This window comes from Xenopus tropicalis, chromosome 5, assembly GCF_000004195.4.
Source record: "Xenopus tropicalis strain Nigerian chromosome 5, UCB_Xtro_10.0, whole genome shotgun sequence".
Taxonomy (NCBI): Eukaryota; Metazoa; Chordata; class Amphibia; order Anura; family Pipidae; genus Xenopus; species Xenopus tropicalis.
Window position 1 is genome coordinate 2,864,359 of NC_030681.2, and position 22,304 is coordinate 2,886,662.

Below are 22,304 nucleotides of genomic sequence, written 5' to 3' on the forward strand. Positions count from 1 at the left end.
GGGGGGGGGGGGGGGGGGGGGCCAGTCTCTATATAAATATGTTGGCCTGCATATAGGGATAGCAGAATTGCCCATGGCTTTCCACTGCGGAATGTTCCAAGTCAGCTCAGATTCCAGTCCGTGACTATGAGATGTGTTACTGAGACAAAAAGGAATGGGGTTGCTCTGCTTGTGTGGGATGAGTCTGAGCTTTCAGCCAGCACTTCACATTAGAACTGCTTTCAGCTAACCTATTGTTTCTCCTACTCCCATGTAACTGGAGCAGTCCCAAGCCGGACTTGGATTTCTTACTATTGAGTGCTATTCTGATACCTACTGGGAGCTGCTATCTTGCTCCCTTCCCATTGTTCTGCTGATCGGCTGCTGGGGGTGAGGGGAGGGGATATTACTCCAACTTGCAGCGCAGCAGTAAAGTGTGCCTGAGTCTGAGCTTTCAGCCAGCGCTACACATTAGAACTGCTTTCAGCTAACCTATTGTTTCTCCTACTCCCATGTAACTGGAGGAGTCCCAAGCCGGACTTGGATTTCTTACTATTGAGTGCTATTCTGATACCTACTGGGAGCTGCTATCTTGCTCCCTTTTCATTGTTCTGCTGATTGGCTGCTGGGGGTGAGGGGGGGGATATCACTCCAACTTGCAGCGCAGCAGTAAAGTGAGACTGAAGTTTATCAGAGCACAGGTCACATGGCTGTGGAACCCAATTCAAGCACCACACTAAAGGCCTATTGGGCAGGTCAGTGTCACTCATTATCTTCTAATACATTAGCTCCTGTTATGTCCCTGAATTCAACCTGCAGTTGTTTATAACAAACACCCGGACCCTCAAGGTAAAAGAAAATGTAAGAAGATTGTATAATTTCTCCCTATTCTGTTCAAAACTCGTCTCTTTTTAGCCAAACTAGAGGAAAATGCCCAACTCTGAGCAGCGCATAGAAACCACTTCTGAGGAAATATTGGAAGCTGACAGAATAGGCAGGTGGGAGGAGCGAACAAAAGGACGACGAGTCCCGCCCCTTTCTATGCGTCACTCCCACAAGGCGGCTACGTGATTGCGTCATTGCGCTTTACGTGTAGTCGTGACGCCAAACTCTCGCGAGATGGGGCGGCGGGATTTGCTGTAGAACAGGAGGCGCAGTAACAGCTTTCGGTAGATGTAAATAGCGATCCGGGCAGCGTGAGGGAAAGCGGGAGTGTCGGGCTGCGCTTACTGGGGTTAGCCGGCCCCCGCTGTGTGGGGAAGGCAGGGCAGTGCTATGGAGCCTGCGGGTCCCTGTCCCCTGCGCACCTTGCAGCTCTGATCCTTATCTCACTAGGGTTTTGCTTCTGGTAGAGCTGAAGGGGGATTGGCTGGGCTGCTGGGCCCAGTGTGAGCGCTCCCCCCGCCTGTCCAATCCCCATGCGGCTCTGCGGGAGGGAATCATCTGGGAACGCCCCCTCCCCTATAGCTCCCTGCCTGGGATCCACTCATTGCCCATGTGTAACTGTAAGTGAGCCTGCTCGGCGGGGTAGGTAGGCTGGGAAGGGGTAGGTAGGTAAGGCTGGCCTGGGGTAGGTAGGCTGGGAATGGGTAGGTAGGTAGGCTGGCCTGGGGTAGGTAGGCTGGGGAGGAGTAGGTAGGCAGACTGGCCAGTGGTAGGTATGGTGGGCAGGAGTAGGTAAGGTTTGGCAGGGGTTGGTAGGCTGGGGAGGGGTAGGCTGGGGAGGGGTAGGTAGGCTGGGAAGGAGTAGGTAGGCTGGGAAGGGGTAGTTAGGTATGGTGGGCAGGGGTAGGTATGGTGGGCAGGGGTAGGTATGGTGGGCAGGGGTAGGTATGGTGGGCAGGGGTAGGTATGGTGGGCAGGGGTAGGTATGGTGGGCAGGGGTAGGTAGGCTGGGAAGGGGTAGGTAGGCTGGGAAGGGGTAGGTAGGTAGGTAGGCTGGCCTGGGGTAGGTAGGCTGGGAAGGAGTAGGTAGGCAGGCTGGCCAGTGGTAGGTATGGTGGGGAGGGGTTGGTAGGCTGGGGAGGGTTAGGTAGGCTGGGGAGGGTTAGGTAGGCTGGGGAGGGGTAGGTAGGCTGGGAAGGGGTAGGTAGGCTGGGAAGGGGTAGGTAGGCTGGGAAGGGGTAGGTAGGCTGGGAAGGAGTAGGTAGGCTGGGAAGGGGTTGGTTGCCATCTTTTTTAGAAATAAATACCGGCCTTTCTATAGGTTTATGGTTTTTGCCCTGTTAAGAATATTGGCATTAAGCACCACTCTTAGTGTCTAGGCTGGTAAAATGCTGGGTAGGTGGCAACCCTAGTGGTAGGTAGTCCGGGCAGTAGTGATATAGGAAAGGGTTTAAGGGGATTTTCTCAGTGAATGGCAGCAGTATGTAGGTTGGAAAGGGGTAGGTAGGCTGAGCAGAAGTAGGAGGACTGGGAAAGGGTTGGCAGCGGTAGGTAGGCTGGGCAGCAGTATGTAAATTGGGAATGGGTAGGTAGGCTGGGAAAGGGTAGGCAACGGTAGGTTAGCTGGGAAAGGGTAGGTAGGCTGGGCAGCAGTATGTAGGTTGGGAAAGGGTAGGTAGGCTGGGCAGCGGTAAGAGCCCTGGCAAATGGTAGGTAGGCTGGGCAGCGGTAGGAGCCCTGGCAAATGGTAGTTAGGCTGGGCACCAGTATGTAGCCTGGGAAAGGGTAGGTAGGCTGGGCACCAGTATGTAGCCTGGGAAAGGGTAGGTAGGTTGGAAAGGGGTAGGTAGGCTGGAAAGGGGTAGGTAGGCTGGGCTGCAGTATGTAGGCTGGGAAAGGGGTAGGTAGGCTGGGCACCAGTATGTAGCCTGGGAAAGGGTAGGTAGGCTGGGCACCAGTATGTAGCCTAGGAAAGGGTAGGTAGGTTGGGAAGGGGTAGGTAGGCTGGGCTGCAGTATGTAGGCTGGGAAAGGGGTAGGTAGGCTGGGCACCAGTATGTAGCCTGGGAAGGGGTAGGTAGGCTGGGAAAGGGGTAGGTAGGCTGGGCACCAGTATGTAGCCTGGGAAGGGGTAGGTAGGCTTGGAAAGGGGTAGGTAGGCTGGGAAAGGGTAGGAAGGCTGGGCACCAGTATGTAGCCTGGGAAAGGGTAGGTAGGTTGGGAAGGGGTAGGTAGGCTGGGCAGCGGTAGGTAGGCTGGGCAGCGGTAGGTAGGCTGGGCTGCAGTATGTAGGCTGGGCTGCAGTATGTAGGCTGGGCTGCAGTATGTAGGCTGGGCTGCAGTATGTAGGCTGGGCTGCAGTATGTAGGCTGGGCTGCAGTATGTAGGCTGGGCTGCAGTATGTAGGCTGGGCACCAGTATGTAGGCTGGGCTGCAGTATGTAGGCTGGGCTGCAGTATGTAGGCTGGGCTGCAGTATGTAGGCTGGGCACCAGTATGTAGGCTGGGCACCAGTATGTAGGCTGGGCACCAGTATGTAGGCTGGGCACCAGTATGTAGGCTGGGCACCAGTATGTAGGCTGGGCACCAGTATGTAGGCTGGGCACCAGTATGTAGGCTGGGCACCAGTATGTAGGCTGGGCTGCAGTATGTAGGCTGGGCTGCAGTATGTAGGCTGGGCACCAGTATGTAGGCTGGGCACCAGTATGTAGGCTGGGCACCAGTATGTAGGCTGGGCTGCAGTATGTAGGCTGGGCTGCAGTATGTAGGCTGGGCTGCAGTATGTAGGCTGGGCTGCAGTATGTAGGCTGGGCTGCAGTATGTAGGCTGGGCACCAGTATGTAGGCTGGGCACCAGTATGTAGGCTGGGCACCAGTATGTAGGCTGGGCACCAGTATGTAGGCTGGGCACCAGTATGTAGCCTGGGCACCAGTATGTAGGCTGGGCACCAGTATGTAGGCTGGGCACCAGTATGTAGGCTGGGCACCAGTATGTAGGCTGGGGAAGGGGTAGGTAGGCTGGGCTGCAGTAGGTAGGCGGGGCTGCAGTAGGTAGGCTGGGAAAGGGGTAGGTAGGCTGGGCTGCAGTATGTAGGCTGGGGAAGGGGTAGGTAGGCTGGGCTGCAGTATGTAGGCTGGGGAAGGGGTAGGTAGGCTGGGGAAGGGGTAGGTTGGCTGGGCTGCAGTAGGTAGGCTGGGAAAGGGGTAGGTAGGCTGGGCTGCAGTATGTAGGCTGGGGAAGGGGTAGGTAGGCTGGGCTGCAGTAGGTAGGCTGGGGAAGGGTAGGTAGGCTGGGATGCAGTAGGTAGGCTGGGAAAGGGGTAGGTAGGCTGGGGAAGGGGTAGGTAGGCTGGGCAGTAGTGATATAGGCAAGTGATTAATGTACTAACAAGTCCCAGGATGGTTTGAGTGACTGACAGGGGAACTGAGCCCGGGGGGGGGGGGGGGGGGGGGTAGCAGTGAATCTGACCCTGTCCCTCTCTGTACAGGTGTGTGAGGCCTGAGGGGCCCCTACTTCCTGCCCAGTAACATCCCGCTGATGCCCCGAGGGATCCGCTTGTGCCCTCCCTGCCTGGGTGTGTGTTGGTTCCTTTGGGCTTTTGCAGCCCATGTGCTGTGTAAGTGACTGTTCTACGATTGGTGCTCCTGACTCTGCCCATGGCACCCTGTTTGTTTATATCATACACCCTCCGCTCTGCATCTTCTCTTTCTGCCGTTCTGTTACAGACCAACCGCATAACCGTCCCAATTACACGCGAATCAATATGAGAGAAAGAATATGCGAAATGCTGTATTTTTGTTTACTAATCTTGATGATCCAGCCCTTTAATGTTGCCCCCAGCAGCCCCCCATCTTGGGTCTTGTTAGGTCATCTTTTGTGTGTCAGTGGCACTGCACGTTCTCAGTGGGCTCTGGGCTGCTGCTGGGGGGAGCTAAGCTTAGGGGGCGTGGCAAATCAAGCAGGAAGTGAGGTCACATCTTTCATAGAATCTGATGCTACAGGGCTGAATATGCATCAATTCTGATGCAGACTGTACTGATTTATATGCTGTCATGTAATGTGACTGACAGCAGAATAGAAGATGGGGGGCTACTGGGGGCATCTGCAAGGGCACAGATTTTCCCTGCTGGGGGGCTGGTACAAAAGCCCAGAATAAAGTGCAACATTTGTAATTTATTATTAAGCTTAACGTCCCCTTTACAATGAAGCTCCTCAGAATCCTGCAAGCTCCGCCCCCCACATTGACGCCCTGGGGACCCCCTACATATTGTGTCCTGTGTTGCTCATGATCTGATTGAACTTCAGCCACATCTGTTTGCCATTTTACTCAGCAGGAAAATGAAGAGGAGATCTGACCCCGAGCAGCAGCCCAGCAGCGTCCAGAGCCGCAAGAAGAAGCGAATTGAAGAGTTAGGGCTCAACCTGAGCTCCACCTCTGATGATGATACACAGTACAGCAACCATGGGACTCAGGGTGAGTGGAGCATCTCCTTACTCATTCACTGTGGGGATCACTCATTATGGCGCACACACTGTCACGACTCCCAGTAGGTATCAGAATAGCACTCAATAGTAAGAAATCCAAGTCCGGCTTGGGACTCCTCCAGTTACATGGGAGTAGGAGAAACAATAGGTTAGCTGAAAGCAGTTCTAATGTGTAGCGCTGGCTGAAAGCTCAGACTCAGGCACACTTTACTGCTGCGCTGCAAGTTGGAGTAATATCCCCCCCCCCTCACCCCCAGCAGCCGATCAGCAGAACAATGGGAAGGGAGCAAGATAGCAGCTCCCAGTAGGTATCAGAATAGCACTCAATAGTAAGAAATCCAAGTCCGGCTTGGGACTCCTCCAGTTACATGGGAGTAGGAGAAACAATAGGTTAGGTGAAAGCAGTTCTAATGTGTAGCACTGGCTGAAAGCTCAGACTCAGGCACACTTTACTGCAAGTTGGGGTGATATCCCCCCCCCCCCCCCCCCCAAGGAGCCGTTCCTGGGCAATATTGGGTAGGAGCAGGGGGATTAGATTGTGTAACTGGTTACGTTTATATCAGAATATTCCTGTTGTTTCAGAGTCTTCCACGAGCAGCACAAGCTCTGACAGTGACAGTGAAGAGAAGAGGCCTGTGTTTGGCTCTGCCAGTATTGACGCCATGTCTGATCCTCTCGCTGAAGGCACTTCCTCCCGTTACTCCATGTACAACAGCGTCTCCCAGAAACTCATGGTAACCCCTTCCAGGCAACTCTCACCAAGGCTTCGGGGGGCTGAGTGCCCCAGAGTCTCTGATTAGGTTGGGGGGGCTTGTGGGTTAGAAAATAGTCTGTGCTCCCACTGCTGTGAGATACAGTTGAGCATGTTGTAATGTTGCTTTGCATTGTGACTAATGTGACCATTGCCTTGTTTCTCTCTCTCAGGCCAAGATGGGCTTCCGCGAGGGCGAAGGGCTGGGGAAATTCGGCCAAGGCAGAAAAGAAATTGTTGAAACTTCCAAGCAGAAAGGCCGAAGGGGTCTGGGTATGGTCCTGAAAGGGTTCGAGAAAGAGCTGAATATAAACTGGCGGACGGAACCAGAGGTGAGTGGCACTGTGAGTGCAGCAAACACTACATGGAGTCAGGTTATTACAAAGTAACATAGTAAGTTAGGTTGAAAAATGACACACTGTATTCCCTCACTTGTACTGAGAGCTATCTCCCCTACCCCTGTATTCCCTTACTTGTACTGAGAGCTATCTCCCATAACCCTGTATTCCCTCACTTGTACTGAGAGCTATCCCCCCTACCCCTGTATTCCCTCACTTGTACTGAGAGCTATCCCCCCTACCCCTGTATTCCCTCACTTGTACTGAGAGCTATCCCCCCTACCCCTGTATTCCCTCACTTGTACTGAGAGCTATCTCCCCTACCCCTGTATTCCCTCACTTGTACTGAGAGCTATCCCCCCTACCCCTGTATTCCCTCACTTGTACTGAGAGCTATCCCCCTACCCCTGTATTCCCTCACTTGTACTGAGAGCTATCTCCCCTACCCCTGTATTCCCTCACTTGTACTGAGAGCTATCCCCCCTACCCCTGTATTCCCTCACTTGTACTGAGAGCTATCTCCCCTACCCCTGTATTCCCTCACTTGTACTGAGAGCTATCCCCCCTACCCCTGTATTCCCTCACTTGTACTGAGAGCTATCTCCCCTACCCCTGTATTCCCTCACTTGTACTGAGAGCTATCCCCCCTACCCCTGTATTCCCTCACTTGTACTGAGAGCTATCCCCCCTACCCCTGTATTCCCTCACTGTACTGAGAGCTATCCCCCCTACCCCTATATTCCCCTCACTTGTACTGAGAGCTATCCCCCCTACCCCTGTATTCCCTCACTTATACTGAGAGCTATCTCCCCTACCCCTGTATTCCCTCACTTGTACTGAGAGCTATCCCCTACCCCTATATCCCTCACTTGTACTGAGAGCTATCCCCCTACCCCTGTATTCCCTCACTTGTACTGAGAGCTATCCCCCTACCCCTGTATTCCCTCACTTGTACTGAGAGCTATCCCCTACCCCTGTATTCCCTCACTTGTACTGAGAGCTACCCCTGTATTCCCTCACTTGTACTGAGAGCTATCCCCCTACCCCTGTATTCCCTCACTTGTACTGAGAGCTATCTCCCCTACCCCTGTATTCCCTCACTTGTACTGAGAGCTATCTCCCCTACCCCTGTATTCCCTCACTTGTACTGAGAGCTATCCCCCCTACCCCTGTATTCCCTCACTTGTACTGAGAGCTATCCCCCTACCCCTGTATTCCCTCACTTGTACTGAGAGCTATCCCCCATACCCCTGTATTCCCTCACTTGTACTGAGAGCTATCCCCCCTACCCCTGTATTCCCTCACTTGTACTGAGAGCTATCCCCCTACACCTGTATTCCCTCACTTGTACTGAGAAGCTATCCCCCCTACCCCTGTATTCCCTCACTTGTACTGAGAGCTTCTCCCATACCCCTGTATTCCTCACTTGTACTGAGAGCTATCCCTCCCGTATTACCCCTTGTACTGGGTATCTCCCAACCTGTTTCCCTTGTACTGAGAGCTATCCCCCCTACCCCTGTATTCCCTCACTTGTACTGAGAGCTATCCCCATACCCCTGTATTCCCTCACTTGTACTGAGAGCTATCCCCCATACCCCTGTATTCCCTCACTTGTACTGAGAGCTATCCCCCCTACCCCTGTATTCCCTCACTTGTACTGAGAGCTATCTCCCATACCCCTGTATTCCCTCACTTGTACTGAGAGCTATCCCCCCTACCCTGTATTCCTCACTTGTACTGAGAGCTATCCCCCTACCCTGTATTCCCTCACTTGTACTGAGAGCTATCCCCCATACCCCTGTATTCCCTCACTTGTACTGAGAGCTATCCCCCCTACCCCTGTATTCCCTCACTTGTACTGAGAGCTATCTCCATATCCCTGTATTCCCTCACTTGTTACTGAGAGGCTATCCCCCCTACCCCTGTATTCCCTCACTTGTACTGAGAGCTATCCCCCTACCCCTGTATTCCCTCACTTGTACTGAGAGCTATCCCATACCCCTGTATTCCCTCACTTGTACTGAGAGCTATCCCCCCTACCCCTGTATTCCCTCACTTGTACTGAGAGCTATCCCCTACCCCTGTATTCCCTCACTTGTACTGAGAGCTATCCCCATACCCCTGTATTCCCTCACTTGTACTGAGAGCTATCCCCCTACCCCTGTATTCCCTCACTTGTACTGAGAGCTATCTCCCATACCCCTGTATTCCCTCACTTGTACTGAGAGCTATCTCCCCTACCCCTGTATTCCTCACTTGTACTGAGAGCTATCTCCCATAACCCTGTATTCCCTCACTTGTACTGAGAGCTATCTCCCATACCCCTGTATTCCCTCACTTGTACTGAGAGCTATCCCCCCTACTAATGCTGGGTTGGGGGGGGGGGGGGGGCCACCAATATTTATTATTTATTTTTTATTTATATACCGTCAAATACCGTGATACCGATATAATTTTGAAAAATACCGTGATATAAATTTTTGGTCATACCGCCCAGCTCTACCCCCTACCCCTGTATTCCCTCACTTGTACTGGTAGCTATCTCCCCTACCCCTGTATTCCCTCACTTGTACTGAGAGCTATCTCCCATACCCCTGTATTCCCTCACTTGTACTGAGAGCTATCCCCCCTACCCCTGTATTCCCTCACTTGTACTGAGACCTATCTCCTATACCCCGGTATTCCCTTACTAGTACTGAGAGCTGTCCCCCATAACCCTGTATTCCCTCACTTTCTAACCCCTTCTTGTACCTATCTAATATATCAGCCAGTACCACTGATTCAGGGGGGATCCCACAATCTCACTGCTTTCACATTAAAAAAATCCTCTCCGAATATTTAGAGCTCTCTCTGTGTTTCAGGCTACCGCTTATGAAGAAGTGGACTGGTTCCCAGAATGCACCACTGAGATCCCAGATGCTGACGAGTTGTCCGATTGGATGACCGTGGAGAAGGTACTGCAGGGCATGTTTAGGACACCAGGGGGCAGTGTGATACAGCTCTGTAGGTTACAGAATTGCTTTGGTACATGGGGTCCTGCCTAGCACTCCTCTCTGTATGTCTGTGTCTGCCTGTATCTGCATCACTGCAACTGTATCTAACTGTATCCTTACTGGTGTCTGTCATCAAAGGAAAACTATACCCCCAAACAGTGTAGGTCTCTATAAAAATATATTGCATAAACAGCTCCTATATAAAACCCTGTTTCATCTAAATAAACGATTTTCATATAAATATACTTAGTAGTATGTGCCATTGGGTAATCCTAAATAGAAAACAAGCCAAGGCACACATACATGCTAGGCCCCATCAGCCAATGAATGGGCAGAGTTCTGCCTTTTGCTCCCACACTACTTCCTGTTATATATATTCCAGTTTGGTGAGATTTTCATTCTGAGGGTATAGTTTCCCTTGAAATTGCATTAGAATAGGAGTGTTTCTTTATTATAATGAGTGCGCCCCCGTTAGTAATAGCCGACTCCTCCCCTTATTGTGCTGTAGCGAAAGCTGATCATAGACGACGAGACTGAGTTCTGCCGGGACAGTCTCCTGACCAACCTGCTTGAGTGCAAGGTAAGAGCGTCCCGAGAGACCGCAATACCGTCGGTTGCTTGTTGTGGGGTTTCACTCTGGGTAAGATCAGGCTTCTCCTGTGCTCGCAGAGTGCCTTCGATGAGCTGGAAGGGGAGGAGATGAGACGTGCCAGGACCCGGTCCAACCCGTACGAGATGATCCGAGGAGCCTTTTTCCTTAATCGGTGGGTCTGAAAATTTGCTAAAGAGTCCCACACAACACTGAAACCCCTAGTAATGTTATATGTTCCTTCAAAGAGTAGAAATAAATAGCATTTTATAGGCTGAAATCCAACTGCAAAACAGTTCCTCTCTTTCTGCCTCATTTGAAATCCCTGGCAGGGGAGGAGGGTCTAAAACATTGATGTTACAGATTGTAACAACTTCTCCACCGCTTACAGACAGCCTGCAGGAACTGCATAACCCACAATGCATTGCACTGTGATGTTCCCTTTATTGACATAACATGTGCAGGGAACTGTGGGAGAATTCACAAGAAAACGGGGTGGAGCTTAGGGATTTTACATTGTTTGGTACAATGTCTCTCTGTTGGGGAATTGACTTTATATTAAATGTATCTAGTGTGCTGCCTTCACTGACACCTCTTCTCTCCCTACAGAGCAGCGATGAAAATGGCCAACGTCGACCATGTGTTTGACTACATGTTTACCAACCCTAAAGACTCTCATGGGGTGAGATAATGTTTGCCTCTCTAAAGGGCCCAATTCTGTGCTAGTTGGGGGTCTCCTTGAGCTTTCTGTAGGCCAATCAGAAGCCAGCAATCATGGTAATTAGTGCATTTACCCAGAAGCCGCCTCCTTCTTTCTCTCATAATGGTGCAGAGCAGCTACACATAAACAAAATAGCCCTGATGTACTAGTTATGTGATTGGTGCAGCCCTGATGTACTAGTTATGTGATTGGTGCAGCCCTGATGTACTAGTTATGTGATTAGTACAGCCCTGATGTACTAGTTATATACCTATTGAGGTGCGTTCCTTAGCCTACCTAGTGATAAAGGAGAAGTTGGAGGAACCAATTGGATGCTGGGCTGAGGGTCACGTGTGTATTTAATGGGAGTTTGTACCCCAATGCCACTGGCTGTGTGTTTCAGAGGCCGAAGCTGAAGGATAAGGAGTCGGAGCTGCTGTATTTTGCTGACGTCTGCGCCGGCCCCGGGGGCTTCTCGGAGTACGTGCTATGGAGGAAGAAGTGGCACACTAAGGGCTTCGGCATGACCCTAAAGGGACCCAATGACTTCAAGCTGGAGGATTTTTACGCTGCTCCTAGTGAGCTCTTTGAGCCTTATTATGGTGAGAAAAAAATCATTTTATTCCTTATTTCTGCTCCTGGGCTCTTTCCTATGTTCTAATAGAGCCAAGTAGCCGGGTAAGGGAGCAGACTCCTACCCCTGCCTGTATTGGGATTTGTTAAGGTGTCCCCAGATGCTTCAGTAATGCTGTGCATGCCCGATAGTGGGGGTCATTTATGGCAACCAGATGATTGGCGCAGCTGGCTATATCTGATTGCTATTGGTTACTGCCCAGATGCAAATTTACCCAGTGTTTATAAATGAGCTCCAGGGTGTCTGCACATCTATTGCATTTAAAGAAGAAGGAAAGGTACAAACTCAGTAAGCTTTATCAGAAAGGTCTATGTAAATAAAGCCATAAATACTTAGAGTCCTCAGTGAAAAGAAACACCTCATTTCTTTCATTTTATTCTGTACACATGATCTTCTGTGTCTGACTTCTGCTCTCAGAAAACTCCATCAGGGCACAGCGTTAGTCTCAGTTTGCTCATCTCTCCCCCTCCCTTCTCCTCTTCCTCTCATCTCTCTCCCCCTCCCCTTTCTGCTGTGCAATCTGAGCCTAGAGCTGATCCAGGAGCAGGGTGCAGGCAGGGAAGTGAAGTCAGACTGAGCTAAAATGGCAGCTGCTATCTTAAACAAACAGGGGGAGCTTCTAGGGCTGTTACTCAGGCAGGTACAGGTTCTGCAGAATAAATATAGGGTTCTAGCTTGTACTGTTGTGGCTAATCTATTGGCAATAAAATGCCACAATGCCTTAAGCCTAAGGGAACAAATACAGTTATTTTAGGCAGGTCCTATTATTTTTGCTCCAGGTGCATCCTGTTTCCTGTGTGCCACCGCTGCCTACACTGACACTTCCTGGGGTTGCTAACCAGGGCAGTGAGAGGTGATTGGCTAGTCTGTCACATTTCTCTATCCTTGTTGTCTTCTTCCAGGGGAAGGGGGAGTGGATGGTGACGGAGATGTTACCCGCCCTGAGAACATCACAGCCTTCCGAAACTTCATCCTCGACAACACAGAGCACAAGGGGGTCCACTTTATGATGGCGGATGGTGTAAGTTCCCTGATGCCCTGTTTCAGTGGGATCAGAACCGCTTCTGCGCGTTTCTGTAACAGTTGGGTTTGGGGATCTTATTTAGCTCAGAGATGGATAGGAAAGGGTGTAAGCCGGACTCTTGCTTCCCCGCAGGGCTTCTCTGTGGAAGGGCAGGAGAACATTCAGGAGATTCTCAGCAAGCAGCTCCTTCTGTGCCAGTTCCTGGTGGGACTCTCTGTCGTCCGGACAGGTGACTGTATTGTAACTCCCACCCCCACCCCACAATGGATGATTTTGGGCTAATTCAATAGGTCGAATTAAAACGGCGGGTATTTGGGCCGTTGGCCTGAGGGCCAATGCAGTCCACGATCCAACGGGAAAATCAAACCTGCCCAATTGAGATCTTGACAACTTGAGGCCAGATATAGGGGTTGGGTAGGCCCCAGGGGTGTATTTAGGTGTGGTTGTGCCCTAGGCGTTGCGGCCCGTAACCACTCTGTTGCTAGGTTTCCTATGGAAATCTGCACCAGAGGCTGGGGCATTTTTTTTCTATTTTTCATTAAAAAAAAATACAGGCACTTGAGGGCTGCCCCCCAAAATGCGCTGACCAAGACACAGGGTGCCTTATTATAAATACGCCCCTGGCAGGCCCATCAAGGGTTCCCATACACAGGCAGATATAGCCGCCTTTAGGTAAATAGTCAGGTCTGCCCACCACTCCCCATAAATCTGACTTGCAATATGCAGTGGGATATAGGACAATTCTATATGATCGTGCACCCCCATATTTGTGTAGCTAATAGCCGGTGGCCAGGTCAGTGCTCACTATAGAAGTTGCCCAAAGTTACTGCCCCTGTAACAGAGGTGCATCAGGCTGATTGCTGGATCTGCAAGAAACAGAAGAGAAGGGCAGCGGCAGCCTCACAGGCATTTTATGTGTATAATATAAGTCACATAGTAACTCTCACACCTATATAGCTAGTCTATTGGCTGCTTATTGGCCGTTTATTTCTAATTGCCCCTCGCTGCTCCTCCCCTTCAGCCCTGCATTTGTTGCATTTCATTTCCACCCTTTGTACTGTTGCTGCCACATCTGGGGCAGGTCCTCTGTATCCCGGCGTGGGCACCACAGATTGGCAGTGCTGTCGGTATGCCAGGCTCACCATAGTCCTTGTGCCTTCTGCAGGGGGACATTTCATCTGCAAGACCTTCGACCTATTCACTCCGTTCAGCGTGGGCCTCATTTACTTGCTGTATTGCTGCTTCGAACGAATTTGCCTATTCAAGCCCCTGACCAGCCGGCCGGCCAACTCCGAGAGGTGATTTTATTTTCCTGTCCTTTGGTGCCAGGGGGAATACGTGGCATATTTCCATTCTCAATAAGCCAATAATCTTAATCTAATCATCTAGTCGCAGTGTATTCTCCAATCAGACGTTCGGGACATGCCCAACGCTCTGGGCCCCCCATTACCTTTACCCCGGGGACTGTACTCTATAGTGCGTGCCAACTCTGTATTGGTATTTAAGGTGTCTTTGCCCCGGTTAGATACGTGGTTTGCCGGGGGCTGAAAGAGGGCATTGATGACGTGCGCAATTACCTGTTCACTGTAAATCGCCGACTCAATCACCTGCGCGACTCGGACCAGGATGTCAGTTTGGTGGTTCCGATGGAGGTGCTGAGGGGGGACAGGCAGTTCTATGACTACATGGTCCGTTCTAATGAGAGGTAAGAGAGGTAAGAAAGGTGCTTGCTGTGGGGGGATTTGGTTCTGCTACAGCTCTAACATCGGGGGGGTGTCTGTCAGTCCACCGCCCCACTGAGGAATTATTCTCTGTCTCCCCCCAGCCACTGTGAAGTGCAGATCAAGGCCCTGGCGAAAATTCACGCTTTTGTTCAAGATTCGTAAGTACTGGGTCTTTCATACCCTGCTTTGTACTGTAGGGGGCCCCTAAATATGAGCCCTTCATTGTGTGACTGTTTATCCATCCCTCAGTGCAAGAGTTCATAGTGTTAATGGTTGTTATGTGCACCCCAATAACAAGGGTTTGTCTTTCTCTTTAGGACTCTGAGTGAGCCGCGCCAGGCGGATATACGGAAGGAGTGCCTGAAGCTGTGGGGGGTAAGTCTGGGTATCTGGCTGTTTGTTCTGGGGTATTATACATTGAATTGGCACTGTATTTATCCTGCTGTGGGTTCTGGGGTATTATACATGGAATTGGCACTGTATTTATCCCGCTGTGGGTTCTGGGGTATTATACATGGAATTGGCACTGTATTTATCTCGCTGTGGGTTCTGGGGTATTATACATGGAATTGGCACTGTATTTATCCTGCTGTGGGTTCTGGGGTATTATACATGGAATTGGCACTGTATTTATCCTGCTGTGGGTTTTGGGGTATTATACATGGAATTGGCACTGTATTTATCCTGCTGTGGGTTCTGGGGTATTATACATGGAATTGGCACTGTATTTATCTGCTGTGGGTTCTGGGGTATTATACATGGAATTGGCAACTGTATTTAATCCCGCTGTGGGTTCTGGGGTATTATACATGGAATTGGCACTGTATTTATCCCGCTGTGGGTTCTGGGGTATTATACATGGAATTGGCACTGTATTTATCCTGCTGTGGGTTTTGGGGTATTATACATGGAATTGGCACTGTATTTATCTGCTGTGGGTTCTGGGGTATTATACATGGAATTGGCACTGTATTTATCCCGCTGTGGGTTCTGGGGTATTATACATGGAATTGGCACTGTATTTATCTGCTGTGGGTTCTGGGGTATTATACATGGAATTGGCACTGTATTTATCTGCTGTGGGTTCTGGGGTATTATACATGGAATTGGCACTGTATTTATCCGCTGTGGGTTCTGGGGTATTATACATGGAATTGGCACTGTATTTATCTGCTGTGGGTTCTGGGGTATTATACATGGAATTGGCACTGTATTTATCCCGCTGTGGGTTCTGGGGTATTATACATGGAATTGGGCACTGTATTTATCTGCTGTGGGTTCTGGGGTATTATATACATGGAATTGGCACTGTATTTATCTGCTGTGGGTTCTGGGGTATTATACATGGAATTGGCACTGTATTTATCTGCTGTGGGTTCTGGGGTATTATACATGGAATTGGCACTGTATTACCTGTGGGTTCTGGGGTATATACATGGATTGGCCCTGTATTTATCCTGCTGTGGGTTCTGGGGTATTATACATGGAATTGGCACTGTATTATCCCGCTGTGGGTTTCTGGGTATTATACATGGAATTGGCACTGGTATTTTATCCTGCTGTGGGTTCTGGGTATTATATCATGGAATTGGCACTGTAATTTATCCTGCTGTGGGTTCTGGGGTATTATACATGGAATTGGCACTGTATTTATCCTGCTGTGGGTTCTGGGGTATTATACATGGAATTGGCACTGTATTTATCCTGCTGTGGGTTTGGGGTATTATACATGGAATTGGCACTGTATTTATCTGCTTGTGGGTTCTGGGGTATTATACATGGAATTGGGCACTGTATTTATCCTGCTGTGGGTTCTGGGGTATTATACATGGAATTGGCACTGTATTTATCTGCTGTGGGTTCTGGGGTATTATACATGGAATTGGCAACTGTATTTATCCTGCTGTGGGTTCTGGGGTATTATACACTGTATTTATTGCTGTGGAATTGGCACTGTATTTATCCTGCTGTGGGTTCTGGGGTATTATACATGGAATTGGCACTGTATTTATCCTGCTGTGGTTCTGGGGTATTATACATGGAATTGGCACTGTATTTATCCTGCTGTGGGTTCTGGGGTATTATACATGGAATTGGCACTGTATTTATCCTGCTGTGGGTTCTGGGGTATTATACATGGAATTGGCACTGTATTTATCCTGCTGTGGGTTCTGGGGTATTATACATGGAATTGGCACTGTATTTATCCCGCTGTGGGTTCTGGGGTATTATACATGGAATTGGCACTGTATTTATCCTGCTGTGGGTTCTGGGGTATTATACATGGAATTGGCACTGTATTTATCCTGCTGTGGGTTCTGGGGTATTATACATGGAATTGGCACTGTATTTATCCTGCTGTGGGTTCTGGGGTATTATACATGGAATTGGCACTGTATGATTATCCTGCTGTGGGTTCTGGGGTATTATACATGGAATTGGCACTGTATTTATCCTGCTGTGGGTTCTGGGGTATTATACATGGAATTGGCACTGTATTTATCCTGCTGTGGGTTCTGGGGTATTATACATGGAATTGGCACTGTATTAAACATAAAAATAACCCCCTGCCTATGGTATTTGCTCCATTCAGATTCCGGACCAGGCGCGAGTGGCACCAACTAACACTGATCCCAGGACCAAGTTTTTCCAGCTGATTCAGGTACAAGGGACCCACCAATCACAGTTAGTGGAGTCCCCCATAGCAGTGTCGGTGCTGCATTATAGGTTTTCCCCCTATAGAACTGCTGTCAGGAGCAGAATCCGACCCCTGCAGCTTTACAGCTTCAGACCTAAGCAGTCAGTCAGTGGCTCAGCCAATCAAAAGGGGCGATCTCTCTTGGGGCTGGGGGTCCCTCGCTCCCATGGTGACGTCAGGGGGCTAACTTACATTTCTCTTCATTTTCAGAGCCAGAACATTGACGTGTTTAGTTACAAGCCGACGGCTCTGACTGCCAAGACCCTGGAGAAGCTGATCCACGTGTTTGATTACCGGTGTATGGTGTGCGGGAGCGAGCCCAAGTTCCTGCTCGGCATGGGGGTGAGACTTCTCCTTATTGGCTGAAACAGACCTCCGACCAATGAGCTTCTGCCTCGTTATGTAGCCGCGCTGATGGCGTCTGTCTCTCTGTCGTTACAGCGCTCTCAGATCTACACCTGGGGGGGCCGATCCAACGACCGATGGACTAAACTGGACTTGAAAACGGAGCTGCCCCGGGACACCCTGCTTTCTGTGGAGATTGTCAATGAACTGAAGGGAGAGGTGATTGGTCAGGGGCTGGGGGGGGGTTTGTCTGCCCGCCTACGTAACCACTGCCTTTCTGTCCAGCACTAAATAGTCACTTGGGTAGAAGAGGCAGTGCCTGGGATTAATGCCCCTTACGTTAGAGTTTGCCCTGGGTGCCAGTCTGGGAACATGGGACTGACAGTGTTTGTTTGTGTGCAGGGGAAGGCGCAGAGGAAGATCAGTGCTATCCATGTACTCGACGTCCTGTTTCTCAATGGGACTGATGTACGGACGCACCACTTTACTCAGAGGTAACATTTATTTCCCCCGGCCACTCCCTTTCCCCCGGCCACTCCCTTTCCTCTGGCCACACTTTTTCTCCTGGCCACTCCCTTTCCCCCTGGCCACTCCCTTTCCTCTGGCCACACTCTTTCTCCCGGCCACTCCCTTTGTTGCAGCCATTACCAGGCCACTCCCTTTCCCCCCGGCCACTCCCTTTCCTCTGGCCACACCCTTTCTCCTGGCCACTCCCTTTCTCCCAGCCATTAACGAGGCCACTCCTTTTCCCCCCGCCACTCCTTTTCCCCCGGCCACTCCTTTTCCCCCCGGCCACTCCCTTTCCTCCAGCCACTCCCTTTCTCCCAGCCATTCCCCCGGTTACTCTCTTTTTCCCCCCGCCACTCTCTTCCAGCCCCCCCCACCGCCACCACTCCTTCCCCCCCCGCACACTCTTTTTCCCTGGCCACTCCCTTCCCCATGGCCACTCCCTTTGCCCAGGCCACTCCCCTTCCCCATCTCATCTGTTCTGTCCAACATTCAGGGAGCTCCATCTGTCCAACCTGTACAAGCTCCATCAGTAACAGAACCCTCGCCCGTGGATTTTCTATTTGTTTCGCCCGTTGTCCCATTGGGTTCTGCCCGCCCAACTCTTCCATCTTCCCTGTACAAAAATGGCTTCTGATTTCCCAAACGTAACTCCGCCCCAGGCAGGTTTTCATTCCTTTCTCTGCCTCTGAGTTCATTACTCATCTCGTTAATACCGGACTATTGTGCTATTTACCCTAATTCCTTTCCTTTGTATCCATACGTTAGTGTCCCCGATTCCCCTTCCTCTTTCTTCTTGATCAAATAAATAAAAATTGAATTGACAACATAATCCCCTGGGAATGGGCTGTGGGTGCGTTGCTACAGAGACCCCCACCAGTAACCAAACCCCTATGGAACAGACTTGAATCCAATACAATTCTCAGCTTTTCTTCCCTAGAATCCAAATGGCAGAGAAGTTCGTTCGGGCAGTTTCCAAGCCCAGTCGGCCCGACATGAATCCAATCAGGTAGGTGCCGGTTTCGTTGGCTCCACCCAAACGGCTTGTGCTAAAGCTTCTGGCAGGAATTGCCCTGTACAGGCTGTGAGCAAAGCCCCAGGGGGCATTGGGGCAGAACTAGGGCGGCACAATTTCCCATTTACCCACTGGGCAGAGTGGCACTAACTCAGTCTTTTTCTCTCAGGGTGAAGGAAGTGTATCGGCTGGAAGAGATAGAAAAGATCTTTTTACGGTGAGGTTCTCTCTTTAACTCCGTGCTGACTGCCGGCTAGAGACACCCAGGCGCCGGCACTCAGTCTCACCTTTATCCCTAATAAATTGCATCATAAAGAAATGTCCAGAACTTAAAGGGGCGGTTCACTTTTAGTAGATTATAGAATGGCCAATTTTAAGCAACTTTTCAATTGGTCTTCATTATTTATTTTTTTATAGTTTTTTAACTATTTGGCATCTTCTTCCAACTCTTTGCAGCTTTCAAATGGGGGTCACTGACCCCGGCAGCCAAACCCTATTGCTCTGTGAGGCTCCAGGTTTATTGTTATCGTTACTTTGTCATTTTCTTTTCTATTCAGTCCCTCCCCTATTCATTTAACAGTCTCTCGTCCAAACCATCTCCTGGTTGCTAAGAAAACTTGGACCCTACCAACCAAATAACTCCTGAAGGAACTGAAAATGAAAGTTACCTCAAAGGCGAACAACCCCTTTAAAGGAGACACTCCATATAACGCACACTGTACCGCTCTGTTTGCTGCTTTGGGATATTCCCTTCCCCCAGAGATATTCAGTACTGACCCGTATGTTGATGAACTACAACTCCCAGCATTGTGTAGCATATAATCAGGAAGGAAAGCATGCTGGGATATGTAGTCCACCAGCATCTGGGGACCCAAGGTAAAGTACCCAGCCCCTAACGTATGCAGCCGTGTACCCGACAGTTTCCCAGTCACAGTTTGAATATGTTCCGAGGGTAATGCCAGAACACGTATGTAGTTGCCGGCCGACTTACACGCGTGTTTGTATCTGCAGGTTAGAAATGAAGCACATTAAGAGCTCCGGGGGGTTCCTGCGCCTCTCCTACACCGGCAGAGATGACCGTCACTTCGTGCCATGTGGCCTCTATATTGTCAAAACTATAAACGGTGAGAGCGGCTTTATTCCCTGTGCCGGAAGCTGCCATAGCGCTTTATAATACGCGCTGCTTTGTTACCTTACGGTATTTATCATCTCGCAGATCCCTGGACCATGGCCTTCAGCAAAGGGCAGAAACGCAAATATTTCTACAACTCCAAGACTCAGACCTCACAGTTTGTGGTCCCAGTGGAGTCCATTGCGCCATTTCAGTAAGTGTCAACTCATTGGGTTAGTCGGACTACTCTCTGCTTTTAACTACATTTAACTCTTAGATACAGTTTAGATGCTTCCAGTTGAAGGGGTTACTTAACTGCTATAAAGGTGCTACTGATTTCATGTTGTAGAACTACAACTCCCAGAATTCCTTCCCCCCCCAATATTAATCTGCCTCCCATATAATATGACACCCAGTTGCCCTTCTGCCCCTTGGGTTTACCCCACTTTCCGTTCCTTTGCAGTGTTTGCTACCCAGAATCAGCCGGGTTACAACCCCCCCCTTATAACATGACACCCAGTTGCCCTTCTGCCCCTTGGGTTCACCCCACTTTCCGTTCCTTTGCAGTGTTTGCTACCCAGAATCACCTGGTTACAACCCCCCCTTATAACATGACACCCAGTTGCCCTTCTGCCCCTTGGGTTTACCCCACTTTCCGTTCCTTTGCAGTGTTTGCTACCCAGAATCACCTGGTTACAACCCCCCCTTATAACATGACACCCAGTTGCCCTTCTGCCCCTTGGGTTCACCCCACTTTCTGTTCCTTTGCAGTGTTTGCTACCCAGAATCACCTGGTTACAACCCCCCCTTATAACATGACACCCAGTTGCCCTTCTGCCCCTTGGGTTCACCCCACTTTCTGTTCCTTTGCAGTGTTTGCTACCCAGAATCACCTGGTTACAACCCCCCCTTATAACATGACACCCAGTTGCCCTTCTGCCCCTTGGGTTCACCCCACTTTCCGTTCCTTTGCAGTGTTTGCTACTACGAGCGGCTGTTCTGGGAGTGGGGAGAAGGGGTGCAGATCCACGAGTCCCAGAAGCAGGACCCCGACTCGGGCAAACTCTCCCGAGACACCGTCCTGCAGTTCATTCAGGAGCATCATCCGTGCTACCCCTCCGGCCTGACTGAAGACAGGTAATAGGGCCCCTGGGGGCCCCGAGAGACAGGCTCAGCGTCAGTTCTGGACTGTGAGAGGTTCTCCTGCCTTCCTGTTACTTACCTGCCCCTGGGACTTACCTGCCCCCGGCACTTACCTCCATTCTGTGCTGATCCAGTGACCCCGCGCCGGCTCTAACCTGCTCCTAAAGTCCTTTTGGGCCCCCAGCACCGTCCCCTGTAGGGGCCTGGGGTGCTGTTCCAGTAACATGAACTGCCCATTGGCACTGCCCTGGAACCAATCAGATTACTGGCCTTTGCATATTATTATATGCTAGTGAATCCTACTTTGGTTTTATGCCCTTTGCTCCCTCGTTTCCTATCAAGGACTACAACTCCCAGAATTCCCGGTTCATTTAATGCTCCCAGCACCCAGGACATTCCTGCATGACTGGTACCCGCCTCTCCCCCCGAATACCTGCTAATTCCCCCGTTCCTGCTCCCTGCTTTGGGCTGAGGTGCTGATTGGCTGAAAACAATATGTATATTTTTTTAACTGAACTTGGCCAACTAGCCCTTATTCTGATTGGCTGGAGCTTTTTTTGACTGCTGTGATTGAAAGAAAAGAAACCAACCAAGTTCAGGAGCGGCGCCAGAGCCCAATCATTGGCAGGATGTGGGTCACATGGTACTGGGGAGCCATAAATCAGCCAGACTGGACATGCATCACCACGATGGGGGGGGTCTGGGGTTAATATTATGTTGGTGCGTAACTGACCCCCCCCCCCCGATCTCATTGGATTTGCCCCGTGTGGGTCCCGGCTCAGTGCTGTAAGTTGTGCAGAGTCTGGGCCAGAACTGTCCTTGGTGCCACCCACCGCCTTTGCACCAATAGATTTGCACGTCATCCCCCCCCCCCCCCAGAGCCCCCTCAGTGTCCTTGGACTTTTCTATTGTGATTATGAACTGTGGTGGGAGACACCGAGGGGCAAATCTGGTTTCTACGTGTTCTGCTCTAGAGCTTTGTTCTGTTCTGCTGAGACCCAAATATAAATATCATTTCCGTGTGTCCCCTGCGTCTTCTGCTCCACTTCCTCCAGAACCCCCCGACTGCCTCTACTCTAGGGAGCCCCTTCCTATGCTGATGGTGAGATCCCCTTTCCTCCCCACCCCCAAGGAATCACTCATTCCCCCTCTCTTGGTAGTGAATCCCATAACCTGACTGCCCTTACAGTAAGGAACCCCTTCCTATGCTGATGGTGAGATCCCCTTTCCTCCCCACCCCCAATGTATCACTCATTCCCCCTCTCTGGGTAGGGAACCCCATAACCTGACTGCCCTTACAGTAAGGAACCCCTTCCTATGCTGATGGTGAGATCTCCTTTCCTCCCCACCCCCAATGTATCACTCATTCCCCCTCTCTTGGTAGG

The 22,304-nt window shown here is 50.5% G+C and overlaps 1 protein-coding gene and 1 long non-coding RNA gene across 3 annotated transcripts; both read left to right on the forward strand.

Annotated features, from left to right (window-relative positions):
* The first annotated feature begins 1,118 nt into the window (after positions 1 to 1,118).
* On the forward strand, positions 1,119 to 21,945 carry cmtr1 (cap methyltransferase 1). 2 transcript variants are annotated; one of them, NM_001130342.1, is given in 24 exon segments: positions 1,119 to 1,148; positions 5,194 to 5,336; positions 5,930 to 6,081; positions 6,272 to 6,430; positions 9,298 to 9,390; positions 9,938 to 10,009; positions 10,099 to 10,193; positions 10,628 to 10,700; positions 11,122 to 11,320; positions 12,255 to 12,373; positions 12,509 to 12,605; positions 13,542 to 13,674; positions 13,902 to 14,090; positions 14,202 to 14,258; positions 14,418 to 14,475; positions 16,694 to 16,762; positions 17,009 to 17,140; positions 17,240 to 17,362; positions 17,546 to 17,637; positions 18,591 to 18,659; positions 18,835 to 18,882; positions 19,677 to 19,789; positions 19,882 to 19,990; positions 20,752 to 21,221. In NM_001130342.1, coding segments are annotated over 12 exon segments (1,512 nt in total). In that variant the 5' UTR covers positions 1,119 to 1,148; positions 5,194 to 5,200; the 3' UTR covers positions 14,086 to 14,090; positions 14,202 to 14,258; positions 14,418 to 14,475; positions 16,694 to 16,762; positions 17,009 to 17,140; positions 17,240 to 17,362; positions 17,546 to 17,637; positions 18,591 to 18,659; positions 18,835 to 18,882; positions 19,677 to 19,789; positions 19,882 to 19,990; positions 20,752 to 21,221.
* Positions 2,097 to 4,308, forward strand: LOC116410850. The gene is made up of 3 exons (XR_004222688.1): positions 2,097 to 3,854; positions 3,933 to 4,010; positions 4,070 to 4,308. It is a non-coding gene; the product is annotated as an uncharacterized LOC116410850 (long non-coding RNA).
* Positions 21,946 to 22,304: the final 359 nt, after the last annotated feature.